Raw genomic sequence first — 22,372 nt, 5'->3', positions numbered from 1 at the left:
CATCATTACCCATACTAAACATTCCCTCAGTCTATTTGTTAATGTGAATTTACGCTCGTTAATAATTGTGCATCATTACCCATACTAAACATTCCCTCAGTCTATTTGTTAATGTGAATTTACGCTCGTTAATAATTGTTTTGATTTTCTTACCTCCCATATTTCAATTTTACACACAAACACCCTCTCCTCAATTTACCATTTTAATTAGGAAATTAGTTTTACGAAACTATTACCACACTTCCATGTAGATCGATCCGATCTTAATACTAATACTATTCGATGCCCTTCCTTTGGACACGTCAATATACTTGCTTATGAACTAATTGTTGTTTTCAATTTTTACTAAATTCGTTAACTTATATGTTATAAAATTACCATTAATTAATTTGAACTCAGTTTTATTAAAGAAAAAAAATTAATACAATTTAGAAGAGATACTAAAACCCTGGAGGGTAAGGATAAGGGACTGGAGAAAACTCGGTGGAAAAGTGAGAAGTCCACAAAAAAAATGTGACAAGCAAAATAAGTTGTGCAATAGCAAATGTAAGTTTACAAAACTAAAACATGAGTCTTAATTAAACCAACTCATTCTTCAAACTGAACTTGGTTCAATAGTATTGACATATATACTACATCCCTACAAGGTACTATTGACATGTATACTTCATCCCTAAAGGTCGGAGGCTGAATCCCCTATTCTGTAATTATTGGAAAAAAAACTAAACTAATTCATTCTCTCAACTTTCAAAAATCAAAACTATGAACCAACAAGCACATACACCACATTAATTTGGCTAACATGTTCACGTTTTGAAGACGTTTCAAACACGATTTCTAATGTAAATGCATATATATATGAAAGGTAGAAAGAGTTGAACCCTCAATCTTTAAGAGAGGAGTATAAGTCGACAAAAAGTTACATTGATTATGAAATATAAATATGCTTGAAGAATATTTGATTGGCAAAATTTTTTACTCAACTATTTTATATTTTCCAGCACTAGTAACTAACTTTAATTAGTTTCATCATCTCAAGTCAACTCACATATGAGACCATTACCACCTAACACAAAAACCTTGCCAAATATTTTTCTTCTATCCCTCGACCCTCACTGACATAGAAACAAACTAGAGACAGCATAGATAATTTCAAACGTATAAAGACTAAATTAAAAATCGTAATCGAACAAAAAAAGATAACACAATGAAAAATTATATATTGATTAAAAAAGAAATGGGAAAACTCACGCTACATTCATTAGCCATTTCATTAAGAGTGACAGAGAAAAGATTCATACAGGATGACGTGAAAAAGAAACAAAACTTGGACAGCAACTCAACAATTAATGGCATCGTAATCATCCAACTGATCATTGTACTGTAGAACCTTTCTCTTTATCTTTGATGAATCAACCCATGTTATGAAGTCCTCCATATTCCTTGTAACGAGAAATGCTGGATCAGTAACTGTCTCGGGACCAACTCTAATGTGCCCTTGCTCAATGTATGTAACAGCTTCCCTCAAGTGCTCGGCAAACTTCAACCGTACCAACACGGTCGATAGCCTCCGTCTGAAAAAAGAAAAGGGAAAACAGCCTTGAGGTTAAAAAGATGTGCAGCAAAAGAAACAACAGCGCTGACAACTGCCTGCAATTGGAGTTGCTATTTTGACAGTTAAACTATTGGTAATGTTAGGCAATTAGCAGTAGAAAGCATGAAACAGTGCAAAGTAGAAATGAATTCTTGTTATGCAGGATGTTCGTTTTACCTGCAAAAGGATGACACTGACAAGCGATCACATAAATTCAAGCTCTGTCGGGTTGGAATCACGCCCATATTGTACCTGTCATATTGTTTTTCAGGAGAGAAGTAGGGTAGAAAAGATGAGAGTATGATAGATAAAGGGCTTGTTTGGATTAACTTCCTAAATGCTGAAAAAGTATTTATTGCAACTGCAAATGATAGTAGAAATGGTTCCACATAATCAGCTTGTATTAATTCATCTATGTTTATTGAGATTATTGATTAACATGCCATTATCCATTCAGACTCGGATAATCTATAAAAAAGGATTTGACTTCTCGAAACCTTGGACCAAAAGATATTATTAATGACAAGTTTAAAATGGCTTCAGCATTAGCTAAATAATAAGGATTCCTCGTAATGAATAATGATGGTTTCTTGTGCCGTTACTAGTTTAGAATCTTAGATAACTCGAAACAAAAATTTGGTTCTAGAAACATTGAGCCAAAAGATATCAGATTTAAAATGGCTTAAGCATTAGAGAGAGGAGAAAAGTATTGATAAGTCCAGAGGAAGCGTTGATAGATAGTTTCTTTAATTCGTAGGTGTAGACGTAAAATGGCCTAGAGTTTAAAACCTTGATACGAGAATTAAGAAACAGACCTTTCATTCTAGAAACCCTCATTAGCATAGACATTAGAAATGTGGACCATTTAATTATACAAAGGTAATTGTGGCGGGAGTACTAGAATCTAGGATGGATACTTTAAACCAACTTATAGCCAGATGAGTTGTTTTACGGGACACAATGTTCAAATCACGCAGTCTTAGGCTTAGCAACCCTTTTTTAACATCTTTTTGTACTGCATTTTCACTTCTGAAATAAAATGTAATGCAATTTATCAACCTCCTAACTTACTTTTGTATTGTTAGAACCTCTAAGCTAGAGAGGAGATGTTAGCAGTGATCAAAATAAGCATCAATACAATATGCCATAACTTTCTTCTCATCGCTAATATTGTGATTGTGAACAAGAATCACAAGATCCATTGGAAACACCAAAGTCAATAGTTCAAACCACGAGTAAAAGATTTAAAAGCATCGTTGAAATTAAATAGAAAACAACACAGTTGGGCAATAAAATGAAATGAGGCACACAAGAAAACAACGAATTATGCACAAACAGGCGAGAAACTTGGTTGATGTAATGAAGGAAATTTAGTTTCTCAGAAATTAGAAAGGAAGCAAAAAACTCACAGCTTTTCGAGGAGCTTCTCGGTCATTTCCAATCGAAAAGGGTCTTTGTCGTTCATCTTCTTCAACATGTTGACCAGCTTCTGAACACCCCGGCACAAGCTCGAATACCTACATCAAATCAAATCAAATTAAAAGCGATAAAAGAAAAAAAACAGTAGAAAATAGAAGAAGGGGGTTACTTCTTGTAATCGTCCCGTCCAGTGATGTGATAGCGATGCATTACTTGAGCTTCTCTATGACCTCCTTCTCTCTTCCATTCTAAGAAGTTGACCTTCTTCAAAAGCTTCTGCTCGTGAAACTTTAGCTTCCTCATCCTTACTTCTGTTTCACTTCAAAACACTTGGCAGGTCTGGTGTCGTTCGAACAAAAAATCTATATGGGGAAGGGTCAAGGGAGAGGATTGAGGAGGAGGTGGGAGAACAAAATAAAGAGAACAAGAAGTGGACCGGCGGCGACGGCGACAGGACGACGGGGCAACGGCAGAGAATTGGGGAAAAGAATAGATTTAACTTTAGGGTTTAGAAAATTAAAAACCCTGAAAGTGTGGGCTGGGCCTTGGCTAGTAGGCTACCTCGTCGAGCCCAAGTTTAAGTGGGTGGGCTGAGTAATTGGACTGAGCTGTACTGCAGCCTAAAGGTGAGGGATACGTATTTGCTTAGACTAATAATTAGGTGTATAGTAAAAATTTTAAAGAATTACAAATATAGTAATGTTTTAAAAAAATTTATTTATTTATTTTTATTCTTATTGGTAGATTCTATTCTCTGAACTCTTTGTTCAATTTCTTTTTCAAATGATCTCTTTCGTTGTTTTTGTTCATCTTGTTTCTCATTCTTGATTATCATTGGAATTTTTCTTCTCAATTTTGTCATGTTTTTCTTTCATTTTCATTGTCTAATTTCGTACAATATTCTCTTTCTTTAATTATATTTGGTTTTCATTGACTTTTTCTTTTTACAAATTACTTTTTTCTCTCTCTCTTGTTATTTTGTTGGTGTTTATTATGATTTTTTTTAGCACAGGAACTGCTAAATTTGAACTTTTGACTTTTTTTAATTAAGAATATATTTTATGTCAATTGAATTAAGTTCATGTTGGCTTATATTGCTGTAGAATTTTTCATAGTTAGAAGTCATCATTAACATACTTTTAATGCGATAAAAATCAAATGCAGAAAAGTAAAGTACATGAATGTAAATAGGAAAAAATAAAAGTGCAAGAAAGTAAAAGGATCTAGCTTAGATAATAGAATACACCCAGTTGCTTGATTGACCATAGGATTTTCTATAAATTATTTCTCATGATTAGTGTGCTTAGCCTACTTGCACGTAAATTGAGTCAAACACCCTAATACATTTATTAATTACTTATTAAACTAGATGTTCGATTGATTGGGTTCATAGCGTCCATAAAAACTAAACATCCACATTAAGCCTAGGAGATTTCACTAAGACGACTAATAACCGGGGTAGCCTAAGTTACCCACCGATTGCATTCTTGAATTACCCAATCATGCAACAATGTAAAAGAGTCATTCCAAACAACCTAAAATTCACAAATAAGCATGCTTTGGATTTTGCTACTTAACAATTACATATTTATATGTAGCATACAATGTATTAATCTCTAGCCTAGCAAAGAGTATATGAAGGTTGATCAAGCCTATCATAAATCTAAGTATAGAAGTTCAAATATATCCAAGAATCATAGAAAATCAATAAAAAGTCAGAAACTTGGCATAAATCCTCAAAATCAAAACATGCGTTTCACTCACCTCTAGGCTAGCATACTCACCTTAGCCACAAATTCGGTTCAAGATGAAGATTACAATTATAAACAACACCCAAGAACTCAGAAAAATAGAGGAAAAGAGAAGAGAGGAGGAGAGAATTGCATTGGGGGTTGGAGTCCGACCTCGCGTGACCTAAAGTTGAAAAAAAAAAATTGCTTTTATAGCAGCAGAAATCAACACATGAAAATCCTCTGAAGCGTCGGTGCTATAGGCAGCATCGCGACGCTACTCTAGCCGAGTCTTTTATGGCTCATGTCGTGTCGCAACGTCTAACAGTGCTATGGCACTCTCGCCTGGGTGCGCTTTCGTCTTTTTTTTTTCCATTTGATCTGGTTGCTTCATTAGGGCTCTGAATTGGTCTGTTTTAACTCAATTTTTTCCTCTAACATTCAATTCTACCTCTTGAATGCTCGATACCTATACAATAAACAATTTAACACATTAAATAGAATAATGATCTCGAGTTAAGCTGAGCAAAGTAGTACTTTTCAAGTGCCAACACTATTGTTTGAGGAACTCTTTTTGTTGAGCCTTCAGTATGTAAAACTCACAACCTTTTGGTAGAGTTTTGTTGAATATAATCGTCTTGATGATTATAAATGTGAAGGATCGAAGACTCTGGTTGTTTATCTTAATTTTGAATTTATGATGACTTTCTTAATGGGCCTCAATGAGTCATATGTTGTTATTCGAGCTCAATTCCTTCTTATGAATCCCATTCCATTGATCAGCAAGGTTTTCTCTCTTATTATTCAAGAAGAACGTTAAAAGCTTAGCAGACTAAATTCGTCTTTCAACTAAAACAATTGCTCTCTTGACATCTATCGATACTTGAAAAGGAAATGATTGATCGAAAAAGAAAGATGGACATTTGGTCATTGCAGCATTTGTGGCCATGTTATTGATCGTTGTTGTAAGTTACATGAATATCCCTCTGGATATGGCGCTGGTAATTCTTCATCTTCTTCAAATAATAATGCTTCTTTGAAAGGTCACTTATACTCACACTAATTCTATTGATCAAGAAAAACATGCCAAAATAAATTCTATCAGCAGAAATCAATCAGATTTCTTTGCAAGTCTTGATACCAATCAGTACACATTGCGTTTATGAGTATGCATTAGAATCATCTGAACACTCCTAAACCTGAAGGGAATGTCTTTGCTTAGTAAACCATATAACAGTTATTTGCTCATCTAAATTTAATACTAACAGTTCATTAATTAAGTCATAGATCATAGATTGAGGAGCTCCTAGTTATATTTGTTATGATCAGTCTTGCTTTGTCAATTTGCGACCAACTGCTAGTACATTTGTTGTCTTGCCTAATCAAACTCAATTTTTTTATTGAATATGTTGAGGATATCAAATTATGTGCTTATATGATATTGAGAGACGTGCTTCTGATTCCACGATTTTATTATAATCTACCATCAGTCAGTGCTTTACTTAAAGATTCTTGATACTATCTTAGTAGGACAAGTTACAATCAAGAATGATTGGCAAGATTGAATGTTTGGATGGACTTTATTTATTCTCTATACCTGCTTAAATTAAAAGGATCCAACATTTTGTTTGCGTGTTCAACTTCCTCTATTGTTTGGCATCGACCTTTCAGACACTTTTCACCTGCTTGATTACATACATTGAAGTCCGTCTTAAATTTTAATGGTTCTTTTTTGAATAAATGTTGTATTTTTTTTTTCTTACAAAGCAATTGCGTTTATCTTTTCCTTCAATAACTATGTTTCTGACAATGTATTTGACTTGATACATTGTGATATTTGGGGTTGTCTTTCAATACTAAAACTCATGCTAGTTTTGTATTGACCTAAAGAGACACCATCTTAAAGGATATGTTGAAAATCCCACATTATAAAAATTAAAAGACTTTACAATCTTAATCAAATGTATGAGCTATTCTCTCTCCAATTTAATTTTTGCTCAACCACCATAGTAATTTTCAGCCAAAACTCCGAATACTTTGGGTAGAATACGAAATCCACAAAAGGAAATTTGTTAATACTCTTCAAATCTTGGCTATAATTGTCTAGCTGGAGAAACATAACAAGCGGAAAAAAGAATAAGTCGCAGAAATGGGAAATGAAAAACTGTGGTAACGTCGAGTTGACTTAATTTTTAATTGAACGATTAAATTGGACTCGATCATTATTTTTAGATCTCGTTTGCTCATCATTTTATTTTTTGCTTTTTTTTTTTTTAAATTAAGCCTATATCATCCACATTTTTTTTATAATTATTTGCATCTTTTTAACTATAATGGTTAAATTCTTAGCCAAATTTCAAAAACAAAAACAAAATTTTGAAAGCTATTTTTTTTAGTTTTCAAAATTTGACTTGGTTTTTAAAATCATTGGTGAAAAGTAGATAACAAAATAAGAAATTTGGAGGTGTAAGTAGTGTTCATAAGCTTAATTTTAAAAAACAAAATGATTATCAAATGGGACCTAAAGGATCAATATTAATTTTAAAAAAAAAAAAAAAACAAAAGGAAAATTTTTGGCCAACCCTCACTCTTTTCCATAAAATGAAGCTTTGCACAAAATTAGATTAGATAAATTCACAAACTAATCATTCAGTAACTTTCTCAAAATTCATAAATTTCGATAAAATGAAGTTTTATTCTAAAATTTTGGAAATTGTGTACCACAAATATGCTCTATAATTCACGGAATATATTTAGGAATAAAATTTTTTTAACAATTTTTAGAGTATAGTGCTGAGAGTGATTTGGAACGGTCAAAATCATTTTTGACCTGTCGAAAATCACTTTTTTCTCTAAAACTGTGGTATTTGACAATTATGAGAGAATAATTTTGAAACATCCAAAATCACTTAAAATAATTCACAGTCAATCAATTCTCAAGTGATTTTTGTTATGTTATTGTGAGTGACTTTCCTTTTAAAAAGACTATTTTTTAATATTAAAAAAAAAACTCCTCAAATTACGCTTTATTTTGCCCTAAGATTTTTGAGATTTTTTTTTAGTTTTATCTATTTTTTTCTTTATTTCTCTCTAATTTGTACTCTTCCTCATTTTCTTTCTCTAAATTTTTTATAATATTTATCTCTAATTTTATTATATATTTTTAAAATATCATTTTCTTACTTTTTCGTTATTTTTCTCACTTTTTGTCTCTCCAAAATGGTTTTTTGAACTATCTCTAATTTGTTTCCTCTAACTTTTTCTCTCTTTTAACTTTTTTTCTCTAGTTTTTTTTTTTTTTTTTTTTACCTCTTTCTCTTATTTTTTGCTTTGATTTTTTTCCTCTCATCTATATCTTTTACTTTATTTTTCAATCTTCGAATTTCAGTTGTCTCTATTAAACTTTTCTTTAAAAATTATTTCTTTAGCTCTTTATTTTTTCTTTCTTAAACTTTTTTCTCTGTATAATTTTTGTCTACCACTCTGTTATTTTTTAAAAATTCTCAAATCTAATGTTTTTTTTAAAGTAATTTCATCATTCTAAAATTATCTTTGAATACAAACATTAATTATTAAAAATAATTTTATTATACAATATAACATTTTTGCAAAACTAACTATAATAAAATAATTTGACTCAAAATAGTTATCCTTAACGTCAATCACAAACATATTCTCAAGTAGTTGAACATCACTTTTGATCATATAAAATATGGAACCAAAAATTATAAAAATTACTATTAATAAATCAATTTTGTTAAAATTACTATTTCTAAAAGATAATTGTTTTAAATGGTAAAGTTCTTGAAAATATTTTCAAATATAGTAAAATATCACTATTTATCAGTAATAGACCATGATACACCGTGATAGGTTGCGTTTGACATTTATCACTAACATGGATAGATGTGCAATAGGCCGATAAAATATCTCTATTTATCAGTGATAGACCATGATAGACCGTGATAGACTGCGTTTGACATTTATCACTGACACTGGTAGATGTGCAATAGGTCGCAATTGTCATCTATCATTGACACTTATAGATGTCTATCGCAGTCTATCATCAATACATAGTAAAGTTTTGCTATATTTATATTTATAAATAAGTTGACCTATTTTCACTTATTTGAAAACCGTCCCTTTCTAAAAAAAACACTTCCAAATATACCCTTAAACAACACCTCACTAACAAAAAATAAATAAATTAAAAAATTAAAATTGTAAAGTTAAGAATGATAAGACTTGTTGGTGATATTTAAAAGTTGAGATATTTTAAATTTAAGGGGTGTTTGATAAATGGATATGAGTTGTTGGGTAGTTGAGTGGGTATTTATTACCCATGTTTGTTAAGCTCGTAAAGAAAAACTGTGGGTTATTAAAACCACATTTTTTACCCACTCAAAACTAATCCTAAAAACCAGTGATATTTTCATTTCTTTTTCTCTTCCCTCATCTTTGCCATTTGGATTCTCCTCAAATCTGATTTTTTTTTTTTTTATCATCAAAAGAATGATAACTTTTGCATACGTCATAACATGTAATTTTTGTGTTTGTAATATGACATAGATATTATAAGTATGGAAAAGAACATATATTTTGTGATTTTTTTCTTTTGGGAACGGTCACATGTTCGGTCGGTTCATATTATTTTTGTGATCTTATGAAAAATATTACTGTACTACATCACATTCCCACCATCATAATCAAATGAAAGATAATTATCCTATGTACAATTTCAATTCCAAATATACTATCCATATTATATAAAAATAAACTGTATGATATGTGAAATAATAATGTTAAGTTAGCAAGATTCAATATATATACATACAATATGCCAATTAGTAATTGGGATAATTACCTTCAATATATATACATACAATATACAATATATCAATTAATTAAGCAGCAATATGAAATGTATTTTGTTGATATGTTTTACAGAATAAAGAGAATTAGAATTATTACAGTTTTTGAAAAGAATATATGAAAAATAATCTATTATGTTCTACAAATTGAGAAAAAAAATTGAGATTGTCCAGATTATATTATAAATGATTTGAGAAAATACGTGTATATTTGAAAATTAATCAACAATTACAAAGCATAAAACTAAAAAATAAAAAAATAAAATAAAAAACAAACAGAAAATAGAACTAAACTCATTCAAAAAAACTGCATCAGATCTTCCAACTCAATTTGCACAACAAACACAGATAATAATTACTAACTCAACTCAACTCTGCAAATAAATACAGACAATTTAATTCTCCAAATAATTTAACTCTCCAGATAATAATTACCAACTTAACTCAATTCAACTCTCTACTTTTATCACGCATCAAACACACTCTTAGGGAGAGGGAAGACATGTTTGACCTAAGCAAAAAGAGAGTAAATGGAATGAGAATGGTCCATATGTAAATAATGAAGGGAAAACAAAAATAATGAGGACAGCTGTTAGATGGCATCAAACAGAGGCTGCAAAATCTTTGGAAGAGACTTCTGGATCTATACATCAACTCTAGACTTAATTCTCACTCACTCTTTAGTAAAGAATAGAATCTCTATAGAGATTGGAGATTTCAGTCCACTGTCTCTTTACCTCAACAAATTTCACATGGATATGATTGTATTATTAATAATGAAGTTGTGCGTTACACTCCAATTTCCAAATTATAATTTTCTTTTTCCATCAAGCATTTGAACTAAAGTATTATGTAATGGCCAAAGCTTTCTTAAGTATGTGTGTGTATGTGTTTGAATTCTAATTTGCTCAACATGGGTTATTAAAAGTGTGTTTAATTAATTGATTAATTTGAATTTTTTTTTATTTATAAATAATAGATCATTTAAATACTGATTATTTAATTAAAGTAATTGTTTTTTAGTTTAGCTACATTTGAAGTTAGAGGGATTGGAACTTCTAACCTATTGATAAAGGATATATGTCTAAATTAGTTGAGCTATATCTAGATTGATAAAAATGTTATATTCATTGTGAAATTAAGATTAATTATTTTAAAAATAAATAAAATATTTCCGTTACACATATAACGACCATACTTTTAGACATAGACTCACAGGACCGTTACTAAATGCATACTTATATTATTTGATAATACATTAAATAGAACAGAGAACAATGATTTTTCATAAAATATTAAATAGAATAGAGACATAGACTCACAAAATCGTTCTTTATTGTCGCATGCATGAACACACAATCACCTTAAGCACACATTTATATTGCACAATTTTATAGTCATTTGTCATAAAACATCACCATACATACATGATGATCAAGCATAAAATACACATACCCAATACTCTAAGGTAGTCATCAGAAGAGTGAACTTACCTTCTTAACAATCCTAGGTAAAAATCATAGTTGGCTCAACCAAAGATCATCAAACAAACCCAACATCTTCCTTAAATGATGATCGATTTGTCAAAAATTCATTCGGAAACATTGATTTTTACTGAACAAGCTTGATTTATTACTGTTCATGTCCGTGAATGTTTAAATTAAACTATATCTAAACCTTAAGAGTTGTGGGTAAACCAATTTGGAGCAAACAAAATATGGGTAACTGTCTGAAAATAACTTTAAAGTCAAAAATACTGCGAAAGACTCTCACATTCGTTGAAAAAAAATATAGGTAATAAAACCAATAATTGAACCTCTAAAGAAATATATGGTTTCAATTTGAAGATAATAAGAAAGTTATGAGTATGTTATTTGTTATGGGTAGGTTTGTCAAGATAGGTCAAGACTAAGTGTCTAGAGAGATAAGAGGCATAAGGATAGGGTGGAAGCTCGAAATAACAGACCAAAGGCAATGGGTCGGCTCATGTCTAACCAATAACCATTGATTGCTTTAGGAGATTGTCTAAGTGTATTGGTTGGGACCCATAAGGGATTTCAAAAAATTCATGGGGAACCTCAGTAGACCCATGAAAGAGTTAAAGAACCCATGGAGGATCTTAGTAAGATCCATAGAGGACCTAGTGGAACCAAGGGAGGATTTTTACACCTCTTTAAGTTGCATGGCAGTGGTCTAAGTTCATAATGGACAATTCATGAAGGAGTTGGTAGGGAGCCAAGCAAGTGAGGCATCAATTGTCGCTCTAGGTAGTGGTGTTATAATTGTTCCAGTATAACAACTCAACAATTTTATGAATTGAAATAGAGGCAATTTTGAGTTTAAACATCCGTTAAAGATAATACTAAGTTTATATAAACAATATAAACTATTCGTCAAAGGTACTTCGAAAATACTCATACTACTCTCTACTATTAGTACTTATCTCAACTCTGTATTGACTTGAACATCGGAGCGTTGGTTACTTGACACTACTTTAATGTTCAATTTTCTTTTGTTTTATAGAATCTTTATATCATTTTCCTCAAAAATACACATTCATGGTCGATCCATTGATGTGGATATGAATATTGTTATTTGGAAGAATAGAAAACAGTTTTGAGTAAGTATTGGAAGAGGCAAAGAAACACAAGAAAATTGAAAATGATATATTTGGATTGAGTTGAGAGATTACATATTCACATGGGGTTTTGGATTTGGTCAGTCAGAGATTGCAGAAAATATTAAATCACGGGTTGCTGGCATTTATTCCAAACTCCAAAACTCCCTTTACTTCTTTTCTTTTTCTTTTTGCTAAAAAAAAAATAAATAAATAAATAAAGTTAACTTCCTTTACTTTGTCGTCTTCACATGTATCCAACTCCCAATTACTTTGTACAATTCAACCACAACATTTTTCAATTGAATATTTGATTTCCTTTTTAGTCTCAGTTTATTTTATTTTATTTTTTCAAAGATTAAATCTATAAACACTACTTTCAATTTTATATATCTTCCTTTGTTATGTACTTTTCATTGGTGGTTTAAAAAACCAAGTCAAATTTTGAGAACAAAAAAATGTAACATTCAAAAAGTTGTTATTATTTTTTTTAACTTCGCTAATAATTCAATCATTATACTAAAGAAATATGCAAATATTGTAAGAAATGTGGATGAAATAGGTTTAATTTTCAAAAACAAAAACAAAAAACTAAATGATTAACAAACGGAGTCTAAACTTTTTGAATCCTTTTATTTTGGTCAATCCGTGTTCTGACGTGCAGATCTGACTCACAACGAAGTTGCGTAATCCTCACTATTTGTCGAGGTGTGATCAAAGTTTCACATTAGTTACATAAAGAAATATCTATTATATATAAGTGATGACAATTATTTAGATTGGTACGAGATATTTTGTAGTAAAACCAAAAGCAACGTGATCATGAAGATTCTTCATGTCCAAATTGGACAATATCATATGTTGAAAAATGGTATTAAAGTCATGCCTTTACACTTAGTTGTATCAATGTGTCTCTAAAATACAATCAGTGCGATATGTGGATGAGCTAAATCATACAAGGAATGAGCTCCAGAGAAGAGGAGTTGGCTTGGTTTAAAAGCATTTGATTAGGAGTAAATATGGATGGATGACTATTTGAGCTAAGAGAGATTTTTGTGGGCCTTCATTCAAGGGGAGGATTGTTGGAGTACGACCAAAGTCTCACATGGCTAGATAAAGAAAAATTTATGATATATAAGTGAAGAAATTATCTCCATTGATATAAGACTTTTTAGAGTGAAACCAAATATAAAACCACGAGAGTTTATGTCCAAAGTGAACAATATCATATGATTGTGGAAACATGTTGTGAGTGTTTGTTGTCCCTAAGATAACTTCACTAAAGATTATCCGAGAGAAAAATATCTACAAAGCAATGAAACTACATATTACTGATGTATTGCACGCTCTAATACAATTTGATGCTTAAATAAGGATAGATCTTGCGTCGTCCCTATCCTAGTGCCTTCTCTATAAACAATATTCCAAAATCCAAGTACTTTATTTACTATCTGAATACATCGGTGAACCCATAATTTAATCGTACATCAATTTTTGGTTTTTTTTGTTAATAAATTTTAATATTGTTTTATTGATTGATTTAATTGGAAACTTTAATACCTTGAATATAAAATTGGGAATCTTAAAAGATAAGAGGACTAAATTGAAAATATGTTAAAATAAAGGTTTGATCCCTTTAGTTTAGAGATAGAGGTGTCCATTTTTCTGTGGAGATCCACCCCATAGACATCTCTCTTTGCATGTATATACAATGTCAGACGAGAAAAAATCAGATCTTTAATATTGATTTTTTACTGACATTATTGGTACATTTAATGAGGTAAAGACCAACATTGTACCTAAACCACATTTCTAAACTTCTCCCCTTTATCTTTACAACTTAAAAACAAAATTAGAAACCCTAGATGCCTTCTCTTTTACCTTTCTTTTTCTCCATCCCTCCTACGTCTCCTTAGGTTGTGTCCTATAAGGACCAATGTGAGATTCGATTGGAAGATCTTGTTGAGAATCCCACATTGAAAAAACCAAGGGAACTCACAATCTTTATAAGATAGATGAGTTACTTCTCTTATTGCCAATTGGTTTTGAGATAGAACCCCATACTATCTAACATGGTAGCAAGCACCATTTTGAGGGGAATGTTGAGAATACCACATTGGGAAAACCAAGGTAGGTCAATGTATCCTTAATAATATCAATTTTTTATCTATTATGCAAAAACTATTTTAAACATTTTCTTATCCAAACAAATGTTTTTTGTTTATTGTTTTAAGTTTCAGATAGGTGTATCCCTTTCTAGATACATGAAGGGAATACGTTGGTCTTTTTTTCTTTTTTCTTTTTTCAAATTTAAGCCCAACCACTCAAAAAGTCCAATCCATAATTTATTTTTATTTAAAAATCCACTTAAATCTAACAATCCAAAACAAAATAGATTAAAAATAATATAAGAAAAACTAATAAAATAAAAAAAAGTAAATAAATCTTCATTATTCTCTTCTCTCACAACCTAAAACCATGATTCACACGCCCTCTCCCTTCATCCTCAACTTTAATTTTTAATCTTTATCTTCTACTTCTTTGTCGTATGCTCTAGTCGCTCAACCACCACTCGACGCTATTGGATTTTTTTTTCCTTTTTCTTTTTCTTCTTTTTTAGTTTTTCACTCACTTCTTAAACCTATTTTTATCTAACTTAAAATATAAATTAATTGGGCATTATCATAATATATATACATATATAACTCTAAGCGTATTCGTATCTTGATTTTTTAGAAATTGACATATCGCTGTATCATATCGTATCTTGTATCCGTATCCGTATTGCTATTCTTTTTAGATTTTAATAAATCCTAATTCAAGTTTAAATTAGTAAATAATTAATAGAAACTTAAAAAATTACACCATTCAGGTGTAGATTTGTTATTATTAAAAAATTATATGACTAACGTGACAATTTTGGTATTTAATTTTTTTTTTTTTTTAATACTGTGGTTTATCTACAAAATTTTACATTTAAACCATTAAAAGAATAATTTATAATACACATAAAAATTACCATTCACGTGAACTTTTGGATAGCTTTTGGTTTAAAATTTGGTTATCTCTAAACTATCATATTTGATTTCCAAAATTTATCATTAAAAAAATCACATATAAATTAAATTGATAATAAATTTTCAAAAAAAATATCTCAATGTATTCGTCATCTATAATATCACTTCAACATTTAATTTGTTTTTTTAGTATCACATTAAATCATTTTATTCATCATGTTATGTACATCAAAATCTTTCTATTTAAATACTTAACATTATAAATATCATAAAAATAGATGTACAATGCTTAGTGTAAAAGCATGTGTCATTTTTCATATTGTCCATATGGCTTGGACAAAATTCCATACAAATTGGAGAAAGTTGAGAAAGTTGAGAATTTTCTCATTTCAATTTATTTTATTTTTTATTTATATATTATGTTTTATTTATTTTAATGTTTATTTATTTTATTATTATATTATATTTATTTTAATATTATATTTTATTACCATTCAGGTTTCCATTGTACTCCTCAAATTCACAACACGTATAAGCTTCTGTCGTTTTTCCCGTTAAAGGTGGGACCTAAAGGTATGTCAGTTTTTTACTCTTCATTATAATTAATAAATTTAATGTTATTTTGCATAGTCAATATTTATTAAATTTCTAACATAAGTACAATATTTTATAATAGTGCCGCCATGACAAATCTCACAAAATTAGAAATTTTCGCCCTTGATATTAACGACAATAATTATTTGTCATGGGTACTTGATGCTGAAATCTAACGGGATGCTATGAATCTTGAACAAATGAGATAGGACAAAGCATATTTCACCAAAACTTTTCTGCATTCATGATCTTGAAGAAAATGGCAACATCACTGTACAATAAATTCGTTCGAAGGATAATCTGACAGACTTATTTACAAAGACATTACCAACCGCAACTTTTGAAAAATTGGTGCACAAATTAGAATGCGGCGACTCGGAGATCTTAAGTAATATTTTTGTGAGGGGAGTAAATATATTGTATTCTTTTAAGAGTATATATTATACGAAATATGTACTATTTTTCCTTCAATAAGGTTTTTTTCCATTGGGTTTTTCCTAATAATGTTTTCACGAGGCATATTCCATATATATATATATATATAGGCATCTAAGGGAGAGTATTATAAATATCATAAAAAAAATATGTGTCCAATCCTTAGTGTCCTAAAACCCCGTATCATTTTTCATACTGTCCATATGCCTTGTAATTACATGTAAGTCCATGTAATAATTGATGCTTTGTGTCCCACATCCTACTTGCTACTTTACCTATAAATAGTGACATTTTGCTTGGACAAATTCTATACAAATGAGAGAAAGTGAGAAATTTGAAAATTCTCATTTCTTATTTTGTTAATTTATTTTAATATTATATTTTATTATCACCTGTATTCTCGTTGTACTCCTGAAACTCACAATACTTAACATCTTTTAAGATTTATTTTTTTACTATCACATTAAAGTAATTATAAGATTTTCAAAATTTTCAAAAAAAAAATATTTTATTTATTTATTTATTTTATGTTTGCCTATATGTACAGTCTTTTTATCACACCAATTGGGTTTCTTGTGTTTACTTTTCTACTTTGATTGACTTCTCACGTGCATTCTTGCAAATACTTTTGCTATTTTTTTTTGTCATTACTTCTCTTTGAAATATTGAAACTGTACGTGACACTCTCGCCTCATACGGCTCCGTCCCGGCATCAGGACCTCCCCTTTTCTTTGTATCTTCTAGCTCCTCCTAGTTCGACAAGTGAGTCTGCTCTCTTTTGTGTATAATCCTGCATAATCTCGAATGTTATCAGTTCCGGTACGTAGACCAAATGATACAATGCGAGCAAAAGTTCCTTCGGACACATTTGGCATGGTGCTATCCATTGAGTAAAGGGAGGGTTTGTTACAGTGATTCGGGCGGTTGGTGGCCTCTTCCTCTTCGAGAGTTGCGGGTCTTTGCCGCTGCAGTCTTTTGCTTCCTGGTAGATTCTTCTATTTGTATAGAAAGGTATTCCCTGCTAAGGATAAACTATTATATCTCACTCGAAAGTGTGAAAATACGACTGGGGGGCCCGAACGTTCCTTTATACACTGGGAGTTTTTTAAGGGACTCTGACTTATTGTTTGCACTGGGATCATCAATCGCCATAATGACCAGAGCAAGCCAAAGCCAGGCCTTTTTTTTTTTTTTTTTTTTTATTGTCTACACTGTTCATATGCTTTCTTTTGTTGTTTGGCTACAACAATATCACTTGATTGAAGAAGCCATTAGCGATCCTTGACAATCGTATGCGTTAATGCTGTAATCATATCAGCAACTATCGATCCAGAAGATTGTATCGCTACCATATCTGCATAACCTGGACTCTCATACCAGATGATAACAATCTTTAGCTGAAAGAAAGAACAAATTTCTAGGAATGTGCAGAGCTGAGATCTGCTGTTGTTGAGTGGCAGCAAATGAGAAATCTCGTTTGAGGCGATTCGAGATGAGCCGCTAAAAGAAGGGCGATAGAGAGAGGTGGAAGGAAGACAGCCTCTCATGCATTACCAGAAGGAGACAGCGTGACGTTCAATCTCTAAGGCGGGTTTCCGCTGAGAACGGAATAGTGTTCGTGTCTAAAGGTGAATAAAGTCCTAGCTTCTAGAGTTCGCTGCTTTTCCCAAGCCGGAGAAGGGCTTATACTGATCGTCGGTATGTTCTTTATTTTGTTCTTTCATGTGCTTTCTGGAATCCAAATTCTTCTTATACCATCGCTCAAAGGGCGGATCCGCGGAGCTACTATAACGTCAATCTCATTGAAATCGACGATGTTCTTTACTAATAATGTATGATTTTTTCGTTTACTTGAGGTTATGAATATGGTTTAATTGAATGAACTCCAAAAGTTGGAACGCAACATTTGTTTTCCTTCATCTTCTTTATCTTTTTAGGTTTTTTTTTTTTTAAAAAAAAATTACTTTTCACAATTTCTTTTACCATTGAAAACCTTACATTTATTTTCGTTCATCTTCTTTTGTTGTCCCTTTTTATTTCAATCTAGATTTTTTTAATTGAAATTTAGAACTATTTTAAACCACTCAAAACACTCATTGAAAAGTTTCTTTTAAAGTAAATTTATTTCAATGTTTAGCTCTTCAATTTACTTTATCATAACAATTATAGTAAAAAACATCAAATAATAAATATATTTTTATTTATTAAATTAAATGAAAATAATATTTAAACAATAAATCTATAATTTATTAGATTTTCTTTACCTAGCTTCATCAAAATCTTATATCCGTATCTCTAATGGACAAATATATACCTATTTGCATAAAAATAAAAAAATAAAAAAATCAAATCACATATTATCTCTAACTAATATCATCCTCACATTAAGGAAAAGATATTTAAAAAAACACACATCAAACAATATCAAGTTCAGATTAAATAAAGAGAGAATATATTTTTTTAAAAAATCACAATTTATCAGTAACTTAAAATGAAAACATTTTTTTTTTTTAAAATCACATTTTATCTTCGACTAATATTTACTTCACCTTAAATATAGGGAAGAATTTCTTTAAAAAAAAGTGAAATAAATATTTAGTTTCTATGAGGTGTTTGTTTTTTTTAATCGGGATTTAGATTTTAAATTATGCATTTTTTTAAAATAAAAAATAGTCTCTTTTTTTAAAGAATTAAATAGTAGTTAGAAATACATTACAAATGGTTTTTAATTCTAATGAATGTGAATAGTTTTAGGAAAATTCTTATAAATAAAAAAAATCAATTTTAAAACTTTTTGCTGTAAATATTTTTAAATATTTTTTTTATATTTAAAAAAGTCCCTAGATTTTATTTAAAAGTTTTTTTAAAATTATAAATGAAAATAGTCTCTCTTTTTTTACTTTTGTTTTTTAAAAACCAAACAACTTAACCAAGTAAAACTACAAATTAGATTAGTAAAACCACGAATTACATCAATAAATCACTCAGAGTAGAGAATATGAAAAAGAAAGAGAAACTTGCTCTTCCAAAACCTTGCATGTAAAGAATGTGCCAGAACATTGTGACCAATATTAAACATGGATGAACTGAGACAACCTCAAATCATTGAATAAAAATGAAACCTCGTTGAGGTACACAAAAACATTATTAAGCAGATGAACTATCTTCATAGAATTAGATTAAGCGAATGAATGTACGGTAAGAAGATCATTGTAAATTGTCGTTGGTTCAAGAATCTTGATCTCGTTACATCTTGGGATGAATTTAAATCCAACGAGATGGACGCAATCCGTGTGATCTTTGAGCACCCAACATAAATCAAATGGTAAATATAATACATCCTTAAAAATAAGGATTAAATAATTAAGAAAAATTATGCGTTTGCTTCTAATTGAGGTTTGAGTTAGACATTGTATTTAGGTGGTGAGTTTTCAAACTTGACATTTTAGCCCGCGAAATATAGGATGATCTCGTTTTTGGTCCCTACAATTAACCCTTTTGGTTCTTCTGTTAACTTTTTGTTACAGTTGACTCACTAAGGCTTCGCCCAAGAAACGTGATCTAAAAAAAGTTTTTAAGGTAGTGGTGGAGAAAAGGGCAAAGGAACAAGAAAAAAGAGAGAAAATAAATTCCAACTCAACAAATCCAATATATATATATATATATATATAGTTTTTTCATATGATTTTATATAATTAACAAATCAGCAACCCAATTCAATTAATTGCCACCTCATTTTTTTTTTAATCAACTAACGATCAATTTAATTTTAGAGACTATTTAAAACTATTTTGTAAACCTTCCGGACTAAATTACATCTTTTAAAACTTGGAACCAAATAGACACTAACACCAAACTTCATGAACCAAAAGTGTATTTTCCCCTAAATAAAATTATTCCATTAGTTTTATATAACAAAAAGTTAACAAAAAACCAAATGTGTTAATAGTAGGTACAATAAACTAAGATTATCCCAAATCCCACCAGCTATAATTTCAAGGAAAACTCATGAACGCAAATGCAACTAACTCAAACTGGGGATCAAAAGTATAACTTTTTCATAATTAAATAAAATTCTAATAAAAAAATTTTCACGGATAGAAAAAATGTCAAATTATTTACAAAAATAGCAAAAAAAAGTATACTAATAAACTTCTATCAACGACTATCAGTGATAGATTTATATCAATTTTTATCATCGATAGACACGGCTAGACTTTTATCAAACTCTATCAAAGAAGATTAAGATTTTGCTATTAAGTAAATAGTTTTCCTTATTTTCCTATTTTTGAAATCCCCAAATGTAATATCATACTTACTAATAAATCATATAAAATTTGCCAATTGAACATAACACTTCACTAGTCATAACATATACCCTCGACCAATAGGTCAAATGTTTGAATCTCCCTTCCTCACTTGGTATTGAACTCTAAAGAGAAAAAAAAATCACACAAAAATTAACGAATAAAATCCTCAAAATCATGATAGAATGGCATCAATGGCCTATTTTTGGAAGCCCAAATAAAACCTAATCCAACTTTTAAAAATCTATGATATCTGGCCTTTTGTTTATGTCAGCATGCACAGTGAAATTATCAATGTGATCAATTATTTGCTTCTTCCTTTTTCTTCTATCTGAAACATTTTTTTTAAAGAAACAAAATCTAATGTGAAACTTGGGATAAACTTTTGACTTCTCCTCCTTTCTTTGTCTTCTTCAATCTGTAATTTTGTTTTTGTTATCTAATCAATTATTCAATTCTTCTTCAGACTCAATTTGTAATTTTATTTTTTTTAGAAATAAGGAGAGCGAGTGGAAAGTAAGAAGATTTTTTTTAGGAGTGAGAACGAGAGTTAATATCCTAATACCCGAATTCATGGGTCAAAATAATAATTTCACATGACTCAAACAAAAAACTAAAATTCATTGATTTTTAAATCTTAGACTAATTTTCATTTGGGTGCTTGAAAAGGTAATGTTCTTACACATATCCCATGAACAAAATGACCCTATTCACTCTCTTGCTCAGTAGAAATCTTCTAAAGTCGGCTAATTTGTGGAATCGTGATTTTCCTTATTGGTTACTTCCTTTGTATTCAAATGATTTTTTTTTCCTGTTAGAACCCAACGAACATCTACATGCTTTGATTAATAAATTTTTCTAATTTAATTTTATGCTTAATTCATAATCTCACTTCTAATCGAACAAATAACTACAAATAGTTATTAAATAGAACCTTTTGCTCCTACATTATTATACTTAAAATGTAATTAAGTATATATTAGGGATGTTCAAAAAATCTGATGACCCAAAAAAACAAATCAACCAATCCAACTCGTGCAGTTTAGATTGGGTTAGGTTCAAATAAATGAAAATTTTATGGATTGGATTGGTTCATGGGTTCACTTAATATAATCCAAATCAACTCGAATTTATTATTGACTTTTAAATTTTTTTTTGTTACTTATAACACAATTATTTATACATATATTGATTTATTTTTATTTAATTACAATATTTTTTGAATAATTTATTCATCAACAACTCTTAAAAATAGTTTCTTTGTACTCTAGAAAGAAAAATTTTCACCATATAAATTGAAATTGAGTTGTTAATCTTAATTTAATATATGAAAAAAATTAAATTAGATTTTTACATATTTACGTTTTGTTTCTTTTTAGAACAAAATTTTAAATAAATGACCCGATTAATCCGAACCAACCAAACCCAAATATTTCATGGTTGGATTGGGTTTGATTCATTTTTTAATAAAGATTATTTGGATTGAATAAATTTACCACCCAAACAATTGGGTTGGGTCAACCCAACCCAACTCAATCTAGGAACATCCCTAGTATATACTTTGAACAAAAAAAAAATATAACTCAATTGACATACGAACGCGTAAACAACCACGAGGTCTACCGTTTGAATTCCATCGTAAAAAAAAAAAAAAAAAAAAGTATATACTCCCAAAAAGGAAAAAGAAAAAAAAAACATTAGGATAGAAAAAGAAAAAGAAAAAAAAAAGGGGGTTGTCACTTGTCAATGTCCATGGCAACAAAAAACAATTCGAAGTGGACAATATTT

General features: G+C 30.0%; 1 protein-coding gene across 1 annotated transcript; it reads right to left on the bottom strand.

The window, feature by feature from the left end:
- Positions 1-1,200: 1,200 nt before the first annotated feature.
- Positions 1,201-3,597, bottom strand: LOC120071999 (Alpha-L RNA-binding motif/Ribosomal protein S4 family protein). The gene is made up of 4 exons (XM_039024427.2): positions 3,183-3,597; positions 3,004-3,111; positions 1,772-1,846; positions 1,201-1,574 (listed from the first exon to the last, which is right to left on the bottom strand). The coding sequence occupies exons 1-4, from the start codon at positions 3,314-3,316 to the stop codon at positions 1,340-1,342; spliced, it is 552 nt and encodes a 183-aa protein (XP_038880355.1). The 5' UTR covers positions 3,317-3,597; the 3' UTR covers positions 1,201-1,339.
- Positions 3,598-22,372: the final 18,775 nt, after the last annotated feature.

The sequence above is a fragment of the Benincasa hispida genome, chromosome 1, assembly GCF_027475165.1.
Source record: "Benincasa hispida cultivar pf3 chromosome 1, pf3_genome.v1.1, whole genome shotgun sequence".
In the NCBI taxonomy this organism is placed as follows: Eukaryota; Viridiplantae; Streptophyta; class Magnoliopsida; order Cucurbitales; family Cucurbitaceae; genus Benincasa; species Benincasa hispida.
Note: the sequence above shows the minus strand (reverse complement) of the source record. Positions and strands in the feature narration are given on the sequence as shown.

Excerpts from the sequence above, each read along its gene's own strand:
- LOC120071999 (XM_039024427.2), bottom strand. The coding sequence starts at position 3,316 with ATGAGGAAGCTAAAGTTTCACGAGCAGAAGCTTTTGAAGAAGGTCAAC. Across the intron at positions 3,112-3,182 it reads GGACGGGACGATTACAAGAA|GTATTCGAGCTTGTGCCGGG; the intron begins GTAACCCCCTTC and ends GATTTGATGTAG. Across the intron at positions 1,847-3,003 it reads GAGAAGCTCCTCGAAAAGCT|GTACAATATGGGCGTGATTC; the intron begins GTGAGTTTTTTG and ends ACAATATGACAG.